The 21,568-nt window shown below is 45.5% G+C and overlaps 2 protein-coding genes and 1 long non-coding RNA gene across 3 annotated transcripts; 2 read left to right on the plus strand and 1 right to left on the minus strand.

Moving 5' to 3' along the window:
- The first annotated feature begins 208 nt into the window (after positions 1-208).
- ankfy1 (ankyrin repeat and FYVE domain containing 1) lies at positions 209-14,655 on the plus strand. Its single transcript, XM_042705867.1, has 25 exons — positions 209-333; positions 2,278-2,485; positions 2,799-2,917; positions 3,245-3,380; positions 4,704-4,827; positions 5,314-5,463; positions 5,583-5,748; positions 5,872-6,076; positions 6,312-6,380; positions 6,514-6,716; positions 6,950-7,047; positions 7,410-7,620; positions 7,782-7,880; positions 8,110-8,263; positions 8,486-8,654; positions 8,917-9,035; positions 9,324-9,480; positions 9,771-9,971; positions 10,374-10,550; positions 10,965-11,112; positions 11,411-11,501; positions 11,930-12,054; positions 12,177-12,323; positions 12,461-12,551; positions 12,704-14,655. Exons 1-25 carry the CDS (start codon positions 324-326, stop codon positions 12,837-12,839), a joined length of 3,513 nt encoding a protein of 1,170 aa, XP_042561801.1. The 5' UTR covers positions 209-323; the 3' UTR covers positions 12,840-14,655.
- A 792-nt stretch (positions 14,656-15,447) lies between these two features.
- LOC122130987 lies at positions 15,448-18,685 on the plus strand. The gene is made up of 3 exons (XR_006151985.1): positions 15,448-15,543; positions 18,184-18,286; positions 18,592-18,685. It is a non-coding gene; the product is annotated as an uncharacterized LOC122130987 (long non-coding RNA).
- LOC122130986 (neuferricin) lies at positions 17,512-20,798 on the minus strand. Its single transcript, XM_042705869.1, has 4 exons — positions 20,436-20,798; positions 19,029-19,169; positions 18,603-18,786; positions 17,512-18,318 (listed from the first exon to the last, which is right to left on the minus strand). Exons 1-4 carry the CDS (start codon positions 20,707-20,709, stop codon positions 18,141-18,143), a joined length of 777 nt encoding a protein of 258 aa, XP_042561803.1. The 5' UTR covers positions 20,710-20,798; the 3' UTR covers positions 17,512-18,140.
- Between the last annotated feature and the right edge of the window lie 770 nt (positions 20,799-21,568).

The following is a 21,568-nucleotide window of genomic DNA, read 5'->3' on the forward strand; positions in this document are numbered from 1 at the left end:
TGCGTCATTTTGTAACAGAGAAAAATTACTGGACTTGCAAGAATGCTTTTCAGGCAGCTGAGAAAACTGGTTTCTGTGGGGGAGAGTTTGCAGAACCTCTACGTGCACAAACGTGCAGCATAATAGGCCCCTTTAAATTCATCACCGTTTTCACATGAAAAACTATCCTGCTAAACACCACCCATATTTCTCAACACCACGATAGTTCGGGCAGAGAATTTCTCTGGTTGGAGTGTTTCTGTATGATGAGTTGCTGCTCGCCCCGCCCAAATATTCTTGACTACGTTCTCTCGCGATAGAGGGTGAATAGCCACGGATCCAACATGGCGGAAGGTATGTGACTGATTTCTTTCATATTTTCACGCCCAAGCTGTCTTTGTCGAGGCGTTATTTAGTGTTTATATCGACTACATGAAGAGTAATGGACACTTAAAAGCGTCGAATAGAAATAGTGATGATAATTCTTGTTTATTTCGGCGTCATCGTTTTTGTATTATTTTTTTCAAGCTCACCTCCTGAGTTAGGATTGTCAGTCAAGTGGTGGGTTGGGCGGTGGTACTGTGGCTTATTAATTTGCCGGGTGGTTTGTGGCTCTATACTATGATGGTTGTATTTAAATGGCATAAAATCCCTTTAAGTCACATTGTACGCCAGATACCATGATTGAAGCGTCGCTACAGTGTTGTGGTTGCCAATTGTGTTCATTTCAATTTAGGTCGCCCTTGAGACACTGGTTAGACAGTGTGTGATCTGATGCATTTTTAATAAACATGCACTTGTATTGGTTAAATAACCTGGGGATAATGTCATAGTATCCAACGTTTTTCGGTGTGTTGATTATGGTATTGTCTGCAACTAGTAGGCCAAAACCGACTTGTTTTTTCGTTTGTCAACAAAATGTGTTCTCCAACAACCTGTTCAACAAAAGAGACCACTTGTCCTGGCAACAACTCAGCAATAAAGTCGATCCTCATCTTAGACTGGCCATGCAACTTTACGTTACTTTAAATGGAACGGATTTAGAGTCTACTCTTGTAAAATTGTTTCTTCACTGTTGGGTTGAGATTTTAGGAATTCCTTGCAAGATTGACTCTTCACTGTCACTCGTAAAGTTTCCGTTGACTTTATCAGTTATCTCTATCACCAGCAGGCTACTGTTTGCCTCTGCAATTTCTTCTATTGGACAGTTTTGAGCACAGCAAAAGGGAAAGAATCACCATGTGTTTCAGAGTTTCTTTTGGCACCTTTACCATCTTGCTTAAGGAGTTCATAGTTCCCACCACTCAGGTGACTACCATTCTCTTATGCTCATAAAAAAAAAACTTTATTGCACTGTTTAGGTCTTCTTGCAGGATAGAATTACATTTGTATTCATGAAAGTTGCATAAGAGTTATTGGCCTTCTTCGTGTCACCCTATGATTCTCGCTTTTGTCACATTACCGCACAACTTGCTGTTTTTGCACTATTGAGGCTTTCCTGTGGAGTAGAAGTCAGGTGGTTTGGGAGTGACTTCCTCAGCCAGTCATCAGACCTGGCCACTGCCAAGGGCGGGCAATGGCAAACTGCCTCTTCAGCACTATGTGGAAACAGCTTGGTGCTCAGGGATAAGCCCACAAAAAAAAGGGGAAGGAAGCTGGAGTGTCTCAGAAGTTGAGCCAAGGAGGGGAGAGGAGCTCTGATTTGCCTAGGCAGAGATTGTGCAGAAGACATGAATCACTTTCTCAGGAGCGCGAAAACTTCATCCTCTCTGCAGATGTTTCCCGGCAAAGAAGCGTGTGGCATGGTGAATGCCGTTTGATTCACAGCCGTGAATGTAACCTCCGGTGGCCGTGCTAGTATCATGCTCTGCTATGTGAGCCACAGGGAGAATGGGTGTACACTGACACTGATACAATCTGCTGTTGAATAAACAGTAAAGCCATCATCGTTCGTATTTTAGATCTTTATTTTTATTAACAACAGCAACCATAAACAGCGCTAGCATGCTCCTGCAGTGTGTACCCTAATGAGATTGGTGTTTGAAATAATTCTCCCTTTAACTCTTACATACAGCCTCTTTAAGTAGAGTTTATGGCATACTTAACTGATTTAGCCGTTGGTCTACTGACTGGATGGATACTGGATGGGTGTATTCCCATTTAGGAATTCAATCCCATTCATTGCCAAGGTCCACTGTCCTGTGGTACCCTCAACTCTTCCCCTCACAGTCTCCAATGACCTTTGACCTTTTCTTCTGTCCCTGTCTGTCCCCCACCTTGCTCTCTTCGCTCGCACAGAGGAGGTGCAGAAGCTGCAGAAGCACCTGTCGCTGCTCCGGCAGGAGTATGTGAAGATGCAGCAGAAGCTGGTGGAGACGGAGCGGCAGTGTGCCGTGCTGGCGGCCCAGGTCTCTGGCCCGGGGAGCTCTCCCGCCGCCACCGGGGACTCCTTCATCACCCGCCTGCTGGCCATCGTGGCCGACCTCTACCAGCAGGACCAGTACAGGTGAGGCTCGGGCCGAGAGGTCTCCATAGTTACCTCTGGGGTCTTCTGGGCATGGGTGGGTTTGATGCTGGTGGATTATAAACACTGGTGTGGAGGAGAGTGAGACATCTTTTAATGACATATTGTTTACATTCATAGGGGTAGTTTTGTTACTGTGCTGTTTTGTAATTTAATAGTATCCAGCATCAGTAATACTCTTTCCGGTGTATTACTTTTCTCTCATTAGTGTAAATTGTAGTATTGTGTAAGCTATGTAAATGAAGTTGCTTGGTTTATATAACCATTGTTAATGATGTGTGTGGTTTCTCCTCAGTGACTTGAAGGTGAAGGTTGGAGACCAGAGATTCAGTACTCATAAGTTTGTGTTGGCTGCTCGTAGTGATGTCTGGAGCTTGGCCAACCTGGCCTCTACCTCTGAACTAGACCTGTCAGGTAAGAGCAGACCACTGCCCACTCAGGGGCTCCGTCCCTGCAGGCACTCACAGTACACCTGAGTTTGGTCTGATCTCCATTGGGTTCATGAGGCTGGTTTTAATAGTGTTATTACTGCAGAAAAGGTGTTTTAATAGTGTAACATATTGCAAATATTGTGAATGATCTGTTAATTAATTAAAAACAAAAAAGTCACACTGCTGAGTGTATGAAGTTGGATTGATAAAAAAAACCTTTGTACAGAGTCATAGTCATGGTTGCTGTATATGTTCCTCTCCGTTTTCTTCCTCCTCCATGCAAATCTCACCCCACTGCTTGGCTGGTTAGAAGCCAAGCCGGAGGTTGCCATGGCGATGCTACGCTGGGCTTACACAGATGAGCTGGGACTGAGTGAAGATGATGCCTTCCTCATAGACCTGATGAAGCTGGCCAACCGCTTCCAGCTGCACCTGCTGCGAGAAAGGTGGGCATGAACTCTCTGCCTCCCTCCATCCCTCCCTCCCTCTGCTCAGTATTTAAAGGAGCAATAGGTAGCATTGCTCCTTTAAGGCAGGATTGATAGGGAACAGTGAATGGCTTACAGTTAAAAAGGATATTCTCAGATGAAACATCCTTAATATTTTGAAGATATCTTGCCTTTCAGATGCTAGAGCATTGTCTGTTATTTCCCCCTTTTTCTTTCTTAACGCTAATGCTGCCTGTTGCACCTTTAAACCCAATCTGCTCTCACTCATAGTGACTGAATGTCATGTGCCTCTAAAGTGTGGAGTTTCTAAATGCCAGTGGATGTTTTTTTTTTCCTCTCTGGAGGTGCGGTAAGTGTAAATAGAGCAGTGTTAATTCTAGCAGTGGGCCTGGAAGTGTGGACAGCCATCGTCATAAAGTCCTCAATGTGGAGGCGTCAGATGAGAGGGAAGTGGTGTCAATGTGGAGGCGTCAGTTGAGAGGGAAGTGGTGTGATTGATCATCATCTTGGACAGTGTCTCCTGCCCCTGTCAGCCACCCCCTCAAAAGCCCCAGGTCATATTGAGGCGCTTAGTGATAAACTGGCTGATTTTACTGTGCTGTGATGCGGAGTACCCAATAAAGTGATAGGTGCTGCTTGCTCTCTGCCGTGTGCCCGAGCAGGGACTGAGCAGGGAGAAGTTTAGATGTCAACTAAATCCTGAACTAAGTCTTAAATCCCCTGCCACTTGCTGTGCAATTTTCCCCTCAACTTCATGTATGTTGCTACATTGCTACGAATATTATTATGACTCTGCAATATTATAATATTATTATGACTCGGCAATGTTATAATATTATTATGACTCAGCAATATTGTAGGATCTTGATAGATTGTCAGTATGTGTAGTAGCCTAATCATAATTTCACTCAGTCCTCTACAAGGTGTGACAGTGAGCGTGTGCGTGTACTGCATATAATGTCACTGCCTGCCTTTTGGTTTGGGTCGCACTCTATTCTGAGATTCATTCATTTCAGTTCATTTTATGCAGGAGGGCTACAACACAAAACCTTCCTCTGTAAGTGATGGGCCAGTGTAATGTGAGAGATTTTGCTCCCAGAAGAATTAGGATTACCTTGTCCTACACATTTTAATACGACCTTCATGTCAAACGAAGTTTCAAATTGTATGCAGTTTTAAAATAATTTGAATTGAGACAACCTTATTCAGAAAGTGCACTCTCTAGTCTGGAGTTTTTCATTTTTCGCTCCCTGGCATTGTCACTTTCAGTGAAGGGATCATCCTTTTAAAGAAGTATTAACCTGTAATATGGTATGGCAGGTGTGAGAAAGGCGTGATGTCGTCTGTCAATGTGAGGAATTGCATACGGTTCTACCAGACAGCCGAGGAGCTGGATGCCACCACGCTCATGAATTACTGCGGGGAGATCATCGCCAGTCACTGGGTGAGTGATCCTGTGCCGTCTTGTCAGCAGCCACCTGGTCCATGCGCTCTCTCTGTGGGTCTCACTATGGTGTCTCTGACACAAAATCTAAAATAGTCATATGGGTCATCTGGGTTGAGCACTTGAGCGCAGTGAAAATTCTCCAAGTGAGTGGTTCAGGTTGTTTTTCATGTCTCATGCGGATGTTGCACAGCATGACTCCTGACTTCTAAGAAGGCTGAAACAAGTCTTACATCACCATTAGCTAGACCTGCGATTAAAGGTATGTGACAGGATAATAGGATTCCCAGGGGATTGGCGAAGCACAGCGACACTGGCAGTCAAACAGTGACTTCACTTCTGCTGTACAGTGTGCCCACCCTGCAGCTTTGAGGAATGACTAAAGTGGCAGACTCGAGCATGAAATGGTGCTCTCACTGTGACATAGTATAATGAGATCAAGCCGTTACTGAAGTGTTCTGCCTTGTGTGTCTTATGCACTTACAGGATGACCTGAGGAAAGAGGACTTCACGACCATGAGTGCTCAGCTGCTTTACAAGATGATCAAGTCTAAGACGGAGTACCCGCTCCACAAAGCCATCAAGGTAGAACGCGAAGACGTGGTCTTCCTCTACCTCATCGAGATGGACTCGCAGGTATGTGGTTTTGCTGTTTCGCATACATGCGCCATGACTCGCCGTTTCATGTTAAAATAGGACGTTTTTATAATATACATTTTTATAATCTGACATGGAATGAATCCTCCTGTTATTAGCTACCAGCGAAGCTGAATGAGCTTGACAACAATGGAGATCTGGCTCTGGACTTGGCCTTGTCCCGCAAGCTGGAGAGCATAGCCACCACCCTGGTCAACAACAAGGCAGATGTAGACATGGTGGATCAGAGTGGCTGGAGCCTCCTGCACAAAGCCATCCAAAGAGGTAGGAACCAGTGTTGCGTTCTGGAACCTCAACATGAAGAGTGCCTGTTGCATGTTTGGAACCAGAGAATGTGAAATGCATGATCTGCCATGCTCCTGATGTTAACTCTGTCTTGATCCACAGGAGATGAGTTTGCTTCCATCTTCCTGATCCGGCACTCGGCGCAGGTCAACGCGGCAACGGTGGGGGCGGTGGAGACACCCCTGCACCTGGTATGCTCCTTCAGCCCAAAGAAACACAATGAAGAGGTCATGAAGGGGATGGCGCGCATCGCGGAGGCGCTGCTCAAGGCCGGCGCCAATGCCAACATGCAAAACAGCAAGGGCAGGTGGGAAATGTAGTTCAAGCCCTTAATCAAGACGTCAGTGATTTGTCTGGGATAAGATGATGTAGCTCCTTTACGGGGGATCTATTGAATAGTCAACCCATGAGAATAATAGTAATAAGGTTCGTTTTTATGCTTTGGTAGTTAGCTGTTATATAAATGAGTTTCACATTGCTTAGATAAAAGCAGAAGTTCCATCCCTGAATTGACAGTTTCATTTGTTGAAACATTTTCCCAGAACCCCTTTGCATGAAGCTGTGGTTTCAGGAAACGAGCCTGTTTTCAAGCAACTCCTGCAGTGCAAACAGTAAGTCCCTCCTCACCTCAACCCTTCAATAAAGACCCCAGGGTAACAACCACTGCCATTTACTTCATCCGTACTTACACAGACCACCACTGCCTTCCCTGGCCTAACACTGCCTCGTCCCTCTCTCCCCCAGGTTAGACCTGGATCTTATGGACCACGAGGGGAGCACAGCTCTCTGGCTGGCGCTTCAGTACATCACAATGGCTTCCGACCCCTCCGTCAACCCCTTTGAGGACAGCGCGCCGGTGGTCAACGGCACGACGTTTGACGAGAACAGCTTCGCCGCACAGCTCATCCAGAGGGGCAGCAACCCTGATGCTCCAGACTCCTCCACAGGTATCGCAGAGCCTCCAGCCCCCCACCCCAGCATCCCCCCAGCCACGTCCTCGAAACGATCTTGTCTTCCTGTGTTGTCTGCAGTTATGATAAATAACACCTGGAGTGTTATGACAAAGAAAATAAATCAGGATCTATTTTTAGATTGGGATTCAAGGTTAAATTCATGATGTCTGCCACTACCTGTATTTTCTTTTTTCGTATAGTCCTGTAACTGTCTCTTGTCTTCTTAGGTAACTGTCTCATGCAGAGAGCGGCTCTTGCGAGCAACGAGGCTGCGACTCTGTTCCTGGCCACCCATGGAGCAAAGGTCAATCACACCAATAAATGGGTAAGCAGATTCCCAGTGCTCAGTGGTTTGCAGCCTAGGAGAATTTGTGGTTACATTCTCGCTTAGTTATTCAAGTTAGCGTTTGTGTCCAGAGCAAAAAAGACTGAGCGAATGTATACTCTGTGCAAATATTCAGAAAGGAGGTCAACCCTTCCTCAGAACTGGACCTGTGACCTTGATGCTGTTGTCACAGTGTGTCATACCAGAACAACCAGAACACAAACTGAATCTGATGTTGGCTCGCTTCACAGAATATTTACAAACTGTTTAGCTCTTTGAGTCTGGATATTTGAGGCTGTGTATCTTGTCTTAGCACAGCATGGCTAAAAGCCTGCCTTTTTGTCCTCCTCCTCATGCCGTAGGGAGAGACACCGCTCCACACGGCCTGCCGCTGTGGCCTGGCCAGCCTGACGGCCGAGCTGCTCCAGCAGGGGGCCAACCCCAACCTGCAGACCGAGAGCGCTGTGCCCGACAGCGGGGAGCGCGGCCAGGGCGTCTCCCTCCAGAGCCCCCTCCACATGGCCATCGTCCACAACCACCCCGATGTGGTGTCTGTCATCCTGGAGCAGAAAGGTACGGCTCTGGGTTTGTTCCCCGACAGGCGCCTGTTACATAGAGACGTTTTTATTTATATGTTTACACAATGATTGCTGCGATGTCGGAGCATGTTTGAGCATGCATATGTCTTGTCTTTGATTTGGGCCTTACTCACAAACATTTGTACTGACTTGCAGCTAACGCTCTCCATGCCACAAACAACCTGCAGATCATTCCAGACTTCAGCCTCAAAGACTCCATGGATCAGACTGTGTTGGGTCTCGCCCTCTGGACAGGTAGACTTGCCTTTAACTGAACAGAAGTTTCAAACCACAAATTCAGAAGCAGATCAAGTAATCAGTAACCATGGGATGTTATGTGATCGTCACATGAATGTAGATTAGTTTAAGTGCTTTAAGAATTATTATGACTGTTGTTGCAGAAATAGGTCAAATAAATCGGTTGAAGGTACACTTTTGAGAGAGCCGTACCTGAACCATGCTTGTGTTTTGTTGGCGTCATTAGGAATGCACACAATCGCAGCCCAGCTCCTGGGCTCCGGGGCGGCCATCAACGACCCCATGTCAGACGGGCAGACCCTCCTGCACATGGCCATCCAGAGGCAGGACAGCAAGAGCGCCCTCTTCCTCCTGGAGCACCAGGCTGACATCAACGTCAGGTACAAACCGCATCAGAGCAGGGGACCAGCAAACCAGTGGCCCTGCTCTTTCTCACTGCTGTGATTCTCACTGAATGATGGAGCAGAGGTCGAGAGCTTCGTCTGCATGGGCAGATGGCCTTAGTGGCCTTACTCATATTTAAACTCTTTAACTGGTAATTTTACATGCTGTGGAGTGCGTAGTCGAAAGTGACTGAAGTGTGACCGTCCCTTTCTGCTCAGGACCCAGGATGGACAGACAGCGCTGCAGTTGGCCATTAGCAACCAGCTCCCTCTAGTGGTGGACGCGCTGTGCACCCGCGGGGCTGACATGTCTGTGGCCGACGAGAAGGGGAACCCTCCACTGTGGCTGGCCCTGGAGAACAGCCTGGAGGACATCGCCTCGACGCTGGTGAGGATCATGCCGACAGCGGCTCCAGGCTTTTGTGGTGAAGTTAGAGGTGATGTTTGTGGAGGATCAGTAGGGTGATGGGATGGCCATGAAGATCATGTAGTTGCGCTTGCCTTGAAGAAGTTGGGTCTTTTTTTTTGGCCTTTAGTCTAATTATGTCTCTCTCTTTGTGTGTGTGTGTGTATATGTGTGCGTGTGTGTGTGTGTACACTTCTCTGGTAGTTTGTCATTGGTTAAAGCTTTGAATGTTTCCGCCCGACAGGTCAGGCATGGCTGTGACGCCACCTGCTGGAGCCCAGGACCCGGGGGGTGCCAGCAGACCCTGCTTCATCGAGCTATAGATGAGAACAACGAGGTGACCGCCTGCTTCCTGATTCGCAGGTCAGTGCTCATCCTCATATTATTATATTGTAGTAATTGCAAGATTGCATACTTAACCAAAATGTAACTTCTTGTTACAAGTTGCGTCAGGTGTTTGAGTCTTACCTTGATGTCGGGATCTGTGTAATTCAGCAAAACCGAGAACTATGGGGAAGATTTGATGAGTAGTCCCCACTGTTTGAGTATGGCAGACTGGGACGTACTTATTGCAATAGTTTCTGTAATCCCTGTCCCCCTCCTCCTCCACCCTGTGTGTGTGTGTGTGTGTGTGTGTGTCTGCACGTGCAGTGGGTGTGACGTAAACAGTCCTCGGCAGCCCGGCCCTAACGGCGAGGGAGACGAGGAGGCGCGGGACGGCCAGAGCCCGCTGCACCTGGCAGGCTGCTGGGGCTTAGAGGAGGTGGTGCAGTGCCTTCTGGAGTTTGGAGCCAACGTCAATGCACAGGTCAGACGTGTTGTCAGCTACTGAACTATGGCTCTTCCATAGGGGGCTCGGGTAGCGAGTGCAGGGGATAACTGGTGCTCTATTCTTACCCTCTATTACATTCTGTTCAGGGAAATAGTTTCTGCACAACGTCTCAAGATCCCCAGGGTTATCATTTTATTGTGTCCTTACACAAATGAAATACTCTTCACATAGTTAAGTTGTTGACCTGTTGCACGGAATGGAATGGAATAGAACAGGATACGCTCTCCCTGCCTCACGCTGCTCTTGTGTTCCTCTGCCGTGTGCAGGACGCAGAGGGCCGAGCGCCCATCCACGTGGCCATCAGCAACCAGCACGCCATCATCATCCAGCTGCTCATCTCGCACCCGGACATCCGGCTCAACCTGCGCGACCGCCAGGGCATGACGCCCTTCGCCTGCGCCATGACCCACAAGAACAACAAGGCCGCCGAGGCCATCCTCAAACGAGAGGCGGGAGCTGCTGAGCAGGTGTGTGTGTGCGTGTGTGGAGTGTGTGTGCGCGTGTGTGGAGTGTGTGTGTGTGTGTGCGTGTGTGGAGTGTGTGTGCGCGTGTGTGTGTGTGTGTGTGTGCGTGTGTGTGTGTGCACAACCATCCATGTTTGGATACAGTGAGAGAGCATTCAAAGGCTATTTACACAAAGTGGCAATAAGGATGGCAACCATGTCATGATTTTGAAGCTGGACTGATCTAAATCTCTGAAACCATCGGTTCTGGGTCAGGTGTTTCTGTTCTGGCGTTTTGTCATCAGGTTGCATCTATGTGGATTTCTGTCTACCAAACCACTCACACAAACTCCTATATTGTACAGGTTGCATTAACTTGGATTTCTTTCCATCAAACCACTCACTAGAAACTCCTCTATTGTACAGGTGGACAACAAAGGGCGCAACTTCCTCCATGTGGCGGTGCAGAACTCTGACATCGAGAGTGTGCTGTTCCTCATCAGCGTCCAGGCCAACGTGAACTCCAGAGTCCAGGACGCTGCCAAGCTCACTCCGCTCCATCTGGCCGTGCAGGCCGGCTCCGAGATCATCGTCCGCAATCTGGTAAGCCTCCCGAACGCCGTGTGTTTGGGTAACCTCTCATGTTCAGTCCCCCTCTGTGTCCTTCCTGTGCTGTAAGTGGAACCCGCTGTTGGAAGTGTCTCAGCGTAGTCCCCCACCACACCAACCCTTGTTATAGTGGTGGCTAATTATAGCCCTTGGCTACTGAATACCTACTAACCAGCACCACCTGCATGTGTGAGCTATGTCGGTCAAGGTAGTAAAATGTAGTCACTGCTCAGAACAGCAGTATGACCCACAACCTGTGTAAAGTCCCTAACAGCTCGTTATGGTATAGCCTCGAAGTCTAGTCTATGGTATAGGCTCTGTGTGTGTGTGGTTTTCCCGTCTGTAGCTATGTTGTAGCTCACGCTTGAACTCTTGCTCTTTTGTGGATCTGTGTGTTGCCATGTCCAGCTCCTGGCCGGGGCCAAAGTGAACGAGCTGACCAAACACCGGCAGACAGCGCTGCACCTGGCCACCCAGCAGGACCTGGCCACCATCTGCTCCGTGCTGATTGAGAACGGCGTGGACTTTGCCGCTGTCGACGAGAACGGCAACAATGGTGAGTGCCCTGGCGTGCGTGCGTGCGTGCGTGCGTGCGTGCGTGCGTGCGTGAGTGCGTGTGTGCGTGTGTGTGTGTGTGTCTGCTCCGCCAGTGATCTCATGACGCGATCAGAGTCTGTGCTGTACCAGTGGTACACCACGGCAACATCAGTGGTGAACCTGACTGGTCGTGTGGTCATCCCTGTGAAGCGATGTGCGAGTGATCATTTGAAATGGATGTGGTGTTGTGAAAGTGTTTTTGTCACGATGTTTTTGCTGGCGCTCACTCCTTCCGTCTTCCTCGTGGTTGTTCTCAGCCCTACACTTGGCGGTGATGCATGGTCGCCTGGGCAACGTACGAGTGCTCCTTACAGAATCCAACATAGATGCGGAGGCCTACAATCTCAGGTAAACACACATACACACACACACACACACTCACAACATCTTCCTCTCTGCAACTTTTCATCAGTTTCAGCTATCACCTATTTTGTATAACACCTGCACTTTTGACCATGTTTCTTGTTGTGATTCAACCTAGTCATCACAAATGTGCAGTGTCCACTGAGATTGATTTCAGATACAGTAAAGCTATGTTTCAGAACAGAACATTATGACTTGCCAGTTTGCAGCTGGAATGCCATTATTGTGGCATTGTAGTGAACTGTACAGTTCTGTTGGGGAACCACAAAGCATGCATTAGCTGTACTTTTTAAAACAGACGGCTAATATAACCAGAATAACACCTGATTTGAAAATTCTAAAGAGATGTGTGTCAAGTATTAACTACCATTAGATGTGTACTTCTGCCGTATTGAATGCATATTGATTTCTAGGGGTCAGTCACCAATGCATGTGCTCGGTCATTATGGGAAGGAGAACGCTGCTGCCATTTTTGAGCTCTTCCTGGAGTGCATGCCGGAGTACCCCCTGGACAAACCGGACAATGAAGGGAACACAGGTAGGAGGGAACGCAGTGGCCAGTCCCTACTGAGGGACAAGGTGGATGCATTTCTCACCATTCAGATTCGGTTCAAAAACCTTTCTGATCACAGGTTAATTTGCTGCTGTTGTGCTTCTCAGTTCTTTTGTTAGCCTATATGAAAGGAAATGCCAATTTGTGCCGTGCCATCGTGAGATCGGGCGCCCGCCTGGGTGTCAACAACAACCAGGGCACCAACATCTTCAACTACCAGGTGGCAACCAAACAGCTGCTCTTCCGCCTTCTAGGTAAGGTTCTCGGATCAGTAGCACTCTGTGAGTGCAGTCGGGGCAACATGGCGTGTCCAGTGCGATGCTTTGTGGTCATATCATGGAGGTAGCCCAGAATGTGCTTTGAGTATTCTTTTCTCCCACTGTCAATACAGATATGCTATCCAAAGAGCCCCCATGGTGTGACGGGTCAAACTGCTATGAGTGTGTAGCCAAGTTTGGAGTTACCACGAGGAAACATCACTGGTAAGCTTTTGCCTCAAGTCCAGCAAAACACAAAATGCAAACAAATATCATATTATCCTATATTATTTTATATTATATTATAGTGAACACATCCATTCTTCTCTGTTTTGTCCACCTTTTTTTTTTCTCCATTGTGTCCGTTTGGACCTCAGCCGCCACTGTGGACGGTTGCTTTGCCACAAGTGCTCTGTGAAGGAGATCCCCATCATCAAGTTTGATCTGAACAAGCCCGTGCGTGTGTGTGACATCTGTTTCGACGTGCTGACTCTGGGCGGGGTGGCCTCCTAACACACGCTGCCGCCGCCGCCGAGGATGGAAGGCACCAGCTGTTGTGCCAGAGAGGCAGGTTGCCACTAACTTGTGATGTGCACCGGTGGAATGAAGACGACCTGGACAAACAATATATATATGTGTATTTGGACCACAACTTCTGTACTATTCCAGTCTGTCAGAGAGGAAAAAAAATCAAGCAACGTGTATGTTATAGCTGTACTTTTGTTTAGAAGTGCACCATCATCTGAGGATCAACCTAATGAACCGTTGAGAGAAAGTGGCTTTGTTGATGAAGGCGGTTCGAAGGTTGTTACCAAGTCGTGTAATCAACTTAAGATTGATCGTGGTCATGTATTATAAGTATTACAGCTGAGGGAGGGAAGGTCTAGTGTTTCCAGAGTCCAAGCCAAGTCCTAAGACGTCAGTATCATTTTAGGTTTGACATATAAGCATTTATAAACCATAACTGATTCATTCTCCATAAAGAGCCCATACCATACACAGGACAGGCAAGACAGAAATGCTTAACGTCCCATCTCAAGCAAGTTCGAGTAGAGCTCAAATAGTTAAACCGTGTATGGCACCACAGTCAGTGGACAAATCTTCACATCGCAACATTAGTTTGAGTAGCAGGAAGGTGTTGTAGGGGGATCGTTGGACCCAAGTAACGAAATGTGGTCAATGGTTTTGAAACCAATATGATGCTGAGCTAAAGGGCAGTGACTGTCTTAAAGTGTTCCGAGTGATTTGCTGGTTCAAACCCTAAGCTCTTAAGCCGATATCTGGGCCCATGACATCAGTGATGGTGGAACTTGCTGCTCTTTTGGCCAGGCATACTTCTTTTCATGAACAAGAACATGTTTTCTGAAACCATTTTAATTAATGATTGATTTATGTGTGAAGTGGAATAACACTAATACAGTGAGCAGAAAGTGACAGCCCTTGTCTTTTCACGTTTTCGTATGAAGGCTACTCGGTGAAAGAAAATGTCAACAGCTCAAAGGGCCTTTACCATGAAAGGATGGACCGTGACGATGTAGCCTCTCGTATCTGCATTTTGTCTGTGAACATGATTAACATTTCTTCATGATTTACAATATTTATTACCCAGATATTAGCACAGTCTGGAACGGGATCCGAGTCGGGTTCTGATCCATTGCAGAGTCCACTGCCACGTGGGTACCAAGAACTGTACTTGTGGAATCCGCACATTTTTTAAAACATCTCAAGCCTGTCCTAGGTGGAACAAAAAAAGATTGATGATATGCCTACTATGCATATGCATGACGTTTAATTAGCCGCCTCAATGCTGTGTTCGATCATAATCGTGATCATTGCTCTCTCTAGGGCACCAAAGGATCCATTCCATTCAGTCTTTGGCCTACACGTGCGCGTTGTGGGAAATCTTACTCTTTCTTTTTTTTTGTACTTTGATTTTTGCATAAATTCAAATGTTATCCTGACCTATCATCATGTTTTAAAATGCTTCTCAGCGACAGAGCTGAACAGGTGCACTTTATCAAATTACATTTTGACATTTCTGATCAGTCTATGGTCCGCTCTAGGTATTGTTAAATTGTACAGATAAAATGTATGATATTTTTGACCACTACAACTGTTTTGTACTTAATGCAGTTTGTGCTTTTTTGTCTATGTGACAAACCTAAATCTCGCCTCTTAATCTTTTATGCACATTGTTTAATCTTTTATGCACATTGTATCGTATCTGTATGCTCAGATATATAGCCTGTCGCTTCCTCTAGTATCCTTTTCAAGAAAGGGAGGACAACTTTACATAAAGGTCATAAGAATAAAAAATAGCCTGAAATAAGCATGTTCACATCTTTGCTTTCTTTCATTAAAGTCAGTTTAAATGTCTATGGCAGCAGCACCAAGAACAAATAGCTTTCCCAGCTGTGCGGTGTTTATGCTAATGCTCAAGCTCTTGCTCTTTTGTGTTGCCATGTCCACCTCCTGGCCAGGGCCAAAGTGAACAAGCTGACCAAACACAGGGCCATGAGGAGGAGGAGGAGGAGTAGGAGCTGACTAAACACAGGGCCAAAGTGAATGAGCTGACCAAACACAGGGCCATGAGGAGGAGGAGCTGACTAAACACAGGGCCATGAGGAGGAGGAGGAGGAGTAGGAGCTGACCAAACACAGGGCCAGGAGGAGAAGGAGGAGGAGTAGGAGCTGACCAAACACAGGGCCATAAGGAGGAGGAGGAGGAGTAGGAGCTGACTAAACACAGGGCCATGAGAAGGAGGAGGATTAGGAGCTGACCAAACACAGGGCCAGGAGGAGGAGTAGGAGCTGACCAAACACAGGGCCAGGAGGAGGAAGAGGAGGAGCTGACCACCATCTGCTCCGTGCTGCTGGAGAATGGCGTACACTTTGCTGCTGTGAGTGACCAGGTGCTCCTGCCCAATGCTGTTCAGTGCCCTGTCTCTTCCACTGGTCCAGTCAGACACCACACCACCCACTGCATTATCAGCCTATCAAATTTGACTCATCCTATATTCATCCCTGCGAAGCTGAGTTTTCATCTGTTTATGGTGTTGTGAAAGAGTTTGTGTCATGATGTTTGTCCTCTCGCTCACTCCCTCCACCTGTCTTCTTCCTCAGCCCTACACTTGGCAGCAAAGCATTGGCACCTGGGCAACGTAGGCCTACGAGTGCTCCTCAAGGTCAAACTTAGATGCTGAGGACCATAATCTCAGGTTAACACACACACACACACACACACACACTCTCTGTAACTAAATCTTACTCTCACTCTGTGCAAGTAGAAAATAACCTCTCTGCAGCTTTCCACCTGTTTTAGCTTTGTCCATTGTGTCCGTGTTTTTCACAGTGTGACTCAACATGGTGTCCATAGAGCCATGTTATTAAAAAGAAATCAACTCATTGACACTGTGCAGTGAAGTTAGTCTTCAGATCTTCAGAACAGAACACATGGTGACCTGCTAGTTTGCTGTTGGAATGCCAATTTTGTGGCAGGTAATGAGAGTGCACTAGGTGTAGATTAATGTTGACAATCTGCAGGCTATGTTAATAATGCAATAGCTAGGTTACTTTGTCACTCGCAACATCTGGTAAGCAAGAGCAAAAATAAACGTTTTCCTTTTTTTAGAGTTATTTTCTTTTTTTGTGTTGACTATACTACATAACCTATGTGTTGACTTTACCAACATAGTCAGTATACTGTATGAGTTAATTGCAGTTGGTTTTATTATCCACGATATGTAAGCTAGCTAGATACTAGCAAAATCTCCATTCTCCATTGACACTGATCCTAGGCTCAACAACTTCACTTCTTAGACCATTTCTTAACTGTTCAAGTAGGCTATGTAATTGAAATTCTATTTCCGTCTGAGATTGAAAGGTGGTTAATAATACTGTAGCGCCGAGGTCCAGCTGGGGACTACCAGTGACAGTTTCAAATGTGTTCTGGGCTGGTATATATACGAACATGATAAATGCATTTAGGAGAAATATGTTAACTCACATTATATCTGTAGCAGACTTCAATATGCTCAAACACAGGAAATACATCAGCAACACCACTGCTTTGCCTTCACATGTTTTACCGCACAATTATTCAGTGTGAGAAGAACAAATCAATCTCATTTGGCACTACTCAAAAATGTCTCCCTCAAAGATGTGGCATCTACCAAACTGCTAATAGGTGACGCTACTCATGAACCGCTAGATGGGGTGTGCTTATCAAAACAATAGCATTAACATTCAAATAGTGAAAAATGAAACCAAAAACGAATTCCGTATGTATATTTATAACCCCTCCAACAATCACGATGGATCTATATATTATACAGTGGGGGAAATAAGTATTTGAACCCCTGCCGATTTCGCAAGTTTGGCCACTTGCAAAGAAATGTGTGATCTATAATTGTAATAGTAGGTGTATTTTAACAGTGAGAAACAGAATATCAACAAAAAAATCCAGAAAACTGCATTTTATAACATTTATGACTTAATTTGCATTTGATGCAGAAAATAAGTATTGGAACCCCCAAGCAAACAGCAAGAATTCTGGCTCCCAATGACCAGTTATGTGCCCAAGAAGCACACAGATTAGTCCTCATTAGGCCTAACAAGGTACACCTGATCTCAACTGGTGACGTGTATAAAAGAAACCTGTCCAAAGAATCATACTTCACACCTTCAACCTCACCACCATGGGCAAGACCAAAGAGTTGACCAAGGACGTCAGAGATACGATTGTAGACCTGCACAAGGCTGAAATGGGTTACAAAACCATCGGCAAGCAGCTTGGTGAGAAGCAGACAACTATTGGTGTGATTATTCATAAATGGAAGCAACACCAAACAACTGTTCGTTTTAGCATTAAAAAAAACATTCTAGGCCTAACGAATGAAGTCAATGAAAGCAAAGGGAGTTTATAAATCAAACTGATCAAGCCCAGTCATGAGACTGACTACAAAACAAAACGTTGTTCACAGCATTCTCCACTTCACCTTCGAGAAAACGGGTCCAAATGCAGTATTCCTGCTGCTTTAGTCATGTGTTGCCTCTCAACCAACAACAAATCATTTAATCTCTCTCCGTAATTCACAAACCTACAGCGTTCTTTGGGCGGCCACACAGAGACTGTGACGAGGACACTCTTGAGCCCTAATTTAATGACTAGGAAGTTTGGAGACTTATTCAACTGTTGGAATACCCTGATGTTTAATACACTACAGACAGTGAAGCTCCCCCTACAGTCATTTTGAAGAAAGAGAGGGTAACAGGTCAGCAGGTCACAAACAGGTCATGAGAATAAAAAAAAATTAAAAATCTACTTTTTGCTTCACCTAACTAAAGTCAGTGTATTAAAGCAACACTATGCAACAATTTGCTACTTTTATGTTTGTTTATTTATGCTTTTATGAGTAACTATTTTGGATGTAATCTTCAAATTAGTTTTGATGGAATATTGTCATGTGAAGGACAGATACACACATAATTCCCACTGGTCGTCCAGGCAATGTTGTTCTGTGGTTCAGATCAGAACACTCCGCAGAAATGTCAGAAAAGTCTTCACAGCATCACATCGCCAGTTAGCATGTTAGCAAGCTTTCATCAGTGGGCTGTTGGAAGTGTTTGCAGGGGTTTTGCATGCTTTTTAGGTAAGAAGCTTGCTAGTTTTAGACCAGAATTCCGTAATGCTTCTTTAAATAACCTTTGTGAAACCTTTGGAACATACCATAACAATTATTTGTAATCATGAGAAAAACTTCCAGAAGATTCGATTTGGTTATGAGGTACTCTTATTTGTGAGTGCAACGTGAGCTCAGTGTTCCCTGACAAAGCAGGACTCTGCCTCGGCTGGGCAGCCGTGGTACTCTTGCAGGTTGGGTTTGTTCAGGCGGTTGGAGTCATCCAGCTGCACGCACACACAGCGAGAGCGGCTGGACCCGGGGGAGAAGAGCTTCCTTGGTATGCCAACCCAGTCTCTTTTCACACCACCACTAGACATAGAGTAATCAGACAGAAATCACCATAAGAATAAATGAAGACATCAGATACACGCTACATAAAAATCCAAACAAATACAACACATAAAATGCACATAAAGTACATTTATTTGTACTATATCTGTGTGCATGGTAATCTGATATGAACTGCAATAGTCTCTGACTAATTTATCCATGTAACCAGTTATGCTCAGGAGTTGTTGCTCTGTCTGTTTATTTTTATACGTCCTCCAGAAAGAACAATTCCCTGACTTCTTGTCATTACAGTGAATCACCACCTCTTTTGGGAGCACCAGACGCGCCCCCCCGAGGAGCTCCACTCTGTGTTGCAGGCTGGGTACTGCTGGCTGTGGGCCTGAGCCTGGGCCTTGAGCTGCAGGCCCTCCTCTAAGGCCGCCTCCGCCTGACGCAGGGCCTCTGTGGGCTCCCCATCAGTGCCGTAGAAATGGCCCTCCACTTTACCTGACACAGGACACATAGGACCTCTTAAAGACATCATTTAACCTATTACTGCAGATATTAATGACTAGCGATATTTATGACATTAAACATTACATTTGAAGATAGAAACTTTATTATGATTAATTATTGATCAACTGAGCTTACACGTGTGTAAACTGTAGGTGACAGGTTTGTTTGTGTGTGTGTGTGTGTGTGTGTGTGTGTGTGTGTGTGTGTGTGTGTGTGTGTGTATATATGCCTACCAACTAGAATGTAATCCTTTTGATAAAAAGCCAGCCAGTCAAACAGTGCCACAATTTGAGGGGGGGAGATGTCAGACACATCATCAGTCAGTCCAGCCTCTGTAAAATCCCCAGTCACAAACGCCCGGGATGCATCTTTCCCTGAAACCACAAAATGCCACAGCAATTAGCAAGAGAATATGATGGGATTCAACGAGATTAATGGCCTCACGTACATGTTCATCATTCCAAACAATACTTTCTATTTCTATTTCTATGCTCTTCCATATGGCTGACACTACATGATTTTAATCGTGATGCTGTGCAACATGAATACCCCAATGTAAGTCAACAATAGTTGCTTTCCCGAATGCACAGAACACCATAGGATCCATGTTGGTGCTGGATACTGCAATTACACCACAGTGATCACACGCCTCAGAAACTAACAGTGACATGTTGTGCTCATGAAATTAGTTATACAATCTCTACAATCTATACACGATGTGCAACAATGAATGTAGAAATTAACACAAACTATACATGCATACATGTATTAATTCAATTTAATGGACTTGTGGTAGTTTTACCTACATCAGAAGGCCTACTACCAGGCTTGAATATCTAATCCTGCGCAAAGTCTGAGATGCTACCTGAGATTAATATAAGCAATACCACCTGCTAATGATCCCATACTATGGGTGTGGATGCCCTCTAGTGGAGCAATAGCTGCATATTTTGCTATTTGCATTTAAAAGCATTACAACTGCAACAGTGATTATAATTATTATTATTATTATTATTATTATTAACCTATGGTATTTGGAAAGACCCATTACATTTGTTCTGCATCACCGTGACATTGCAAGCAACTGAATGCACTGAGGAAGTTTCTAGTAGGAAATACTACCATGGCTTAATACAATGGCAACAAGTACAGGCAGTTTATCACAAACCAGTTTTCTGACTAATGCAGGTTATTGGATACTGCCTCTACAGAGAGAGTGACACCACCCAATGGCTAAATGTATCTTGTGACCGCTGGTTGCCTTCATGGACAGTAATGGTTGCCCCTCACTTAGATAAAAAAAATACTAGGAAATATGACATTTAATTTTGTCTTTAGTTGTCCAATCAGAAGCATAAGCCTATATATTTTTTCCAGTGACAGGTTAATGTAACCCTAGTTGAGATCTCCCTTTAACCAAATGCCCAAACGTTAACATACAGAGCAGTCAACTACAACTGTGAACTACATATTTTATGGTTGTGAGGGTGTAGGATGGGTCAACATCAAGATACCAGAAAAATGCAACAGATAAGGCAGAAAGAATGACTATGACTACTAGAGGCTACAATATTATTGACAAACGAGCACCATAACCCAAATCATACACAAATCAGAATAGTGATGAAAAACAAAGCTACCTGAGAAAAAATGATAACCTCCACCCGGGCCGTAATGTTTTTGTCCTTTATTCACATCAAACACCTGTCCCAAAATTGCCACGTATAACCCTGGACTGTTGACTTCTCCGTTGTATTTTGAAAGCTCACTTTTCCTTATCATCTGGACAGGTGCATATGATGCTCCAAGTGAGAGAAACCCCCACACAGAATCCCCATAAATAGCTGCCCACTCATATGGAACAATAAGTGCAGATAAACACGCCAATACAAGCACAATTAAATAAGTCAACATCGCCTTTCAAGCGTATTACTATCAACTAAAGATGATACATCATAGTAGCCAGCTACAATCATTTCAACATAAAGGCTTCCCCGGAAGTACTGGACAGTCATTACCGCGCATGTCTGCAAATACCCCATTGGTGTCTTCCGGTACCTGATCTTTCATCAATTGGATGGCCGTGGTTAGCAGAAATTAAATGCCTATGCTTTTCAGATATAATCTACTAATCGGTGACAATGTCTTTAAGGTGTATGTAGCAGGATTTATCAACTGAAGCATGTAAAGTGAACCTGTTTTACGAGCTTACATATTCGCTGACCGAATGGAAAGGACAAATTGTTAAGAATAATTTCCACAACCTGTCACGGTTGATGCATCATACCATGTTTTCTCTGAGGCACACGGAATACCGACTTGTCGGTAATTATGGCAGCCGAGTGCTGTTACATTTTCTTAGTACTAGGTGTGACCACGTATTAAAACTGGTGATCTACTAGCATTTTTAGTTTGATCTGGTGTGATTTTCATTTAGGCCACTAGAGGCACCCAACCAAACAAGGAAGTTTGTGATAAGTGCCGACGTAGCGTGCGTGCTGCGTGCAGTACGTCAATGCGGTAGTACCAGTGACAACGAAGGAATACACAGGCTGGGAAGGGCTGTGGATTTGTTTAGCCCAAGTGTGAAACTGACCCCTACCGCGCCGCCGGGAATCAAAAGGAATCCTGGGGACATTGATCAGTATGGGTAACGGAGAGAGCGGCTGCGGTGGTGGTAGTGGTGAGGAGGAAGATGTCGAGACGGAAAGCCCGGGGTTTGCGGAAGGCAGCCCGGCCTCTGCGGCCACGGGCGCAGGGGCTGGCAATAGCG

Source organism: Clupea harengus, unplaced genomic scaffold, assembly GCF_900700415.2.
Source record: "Clupea harengus unplaced genomic scaffold, Ch_v2.0.2, whole genome shotgun sequence".
Lineage (NCBI taxonomy): Eukaryota > Metazoa > Chordata > Actinopteri > Clupeiformes > Clupeidae > Clupea > Clupea harengus.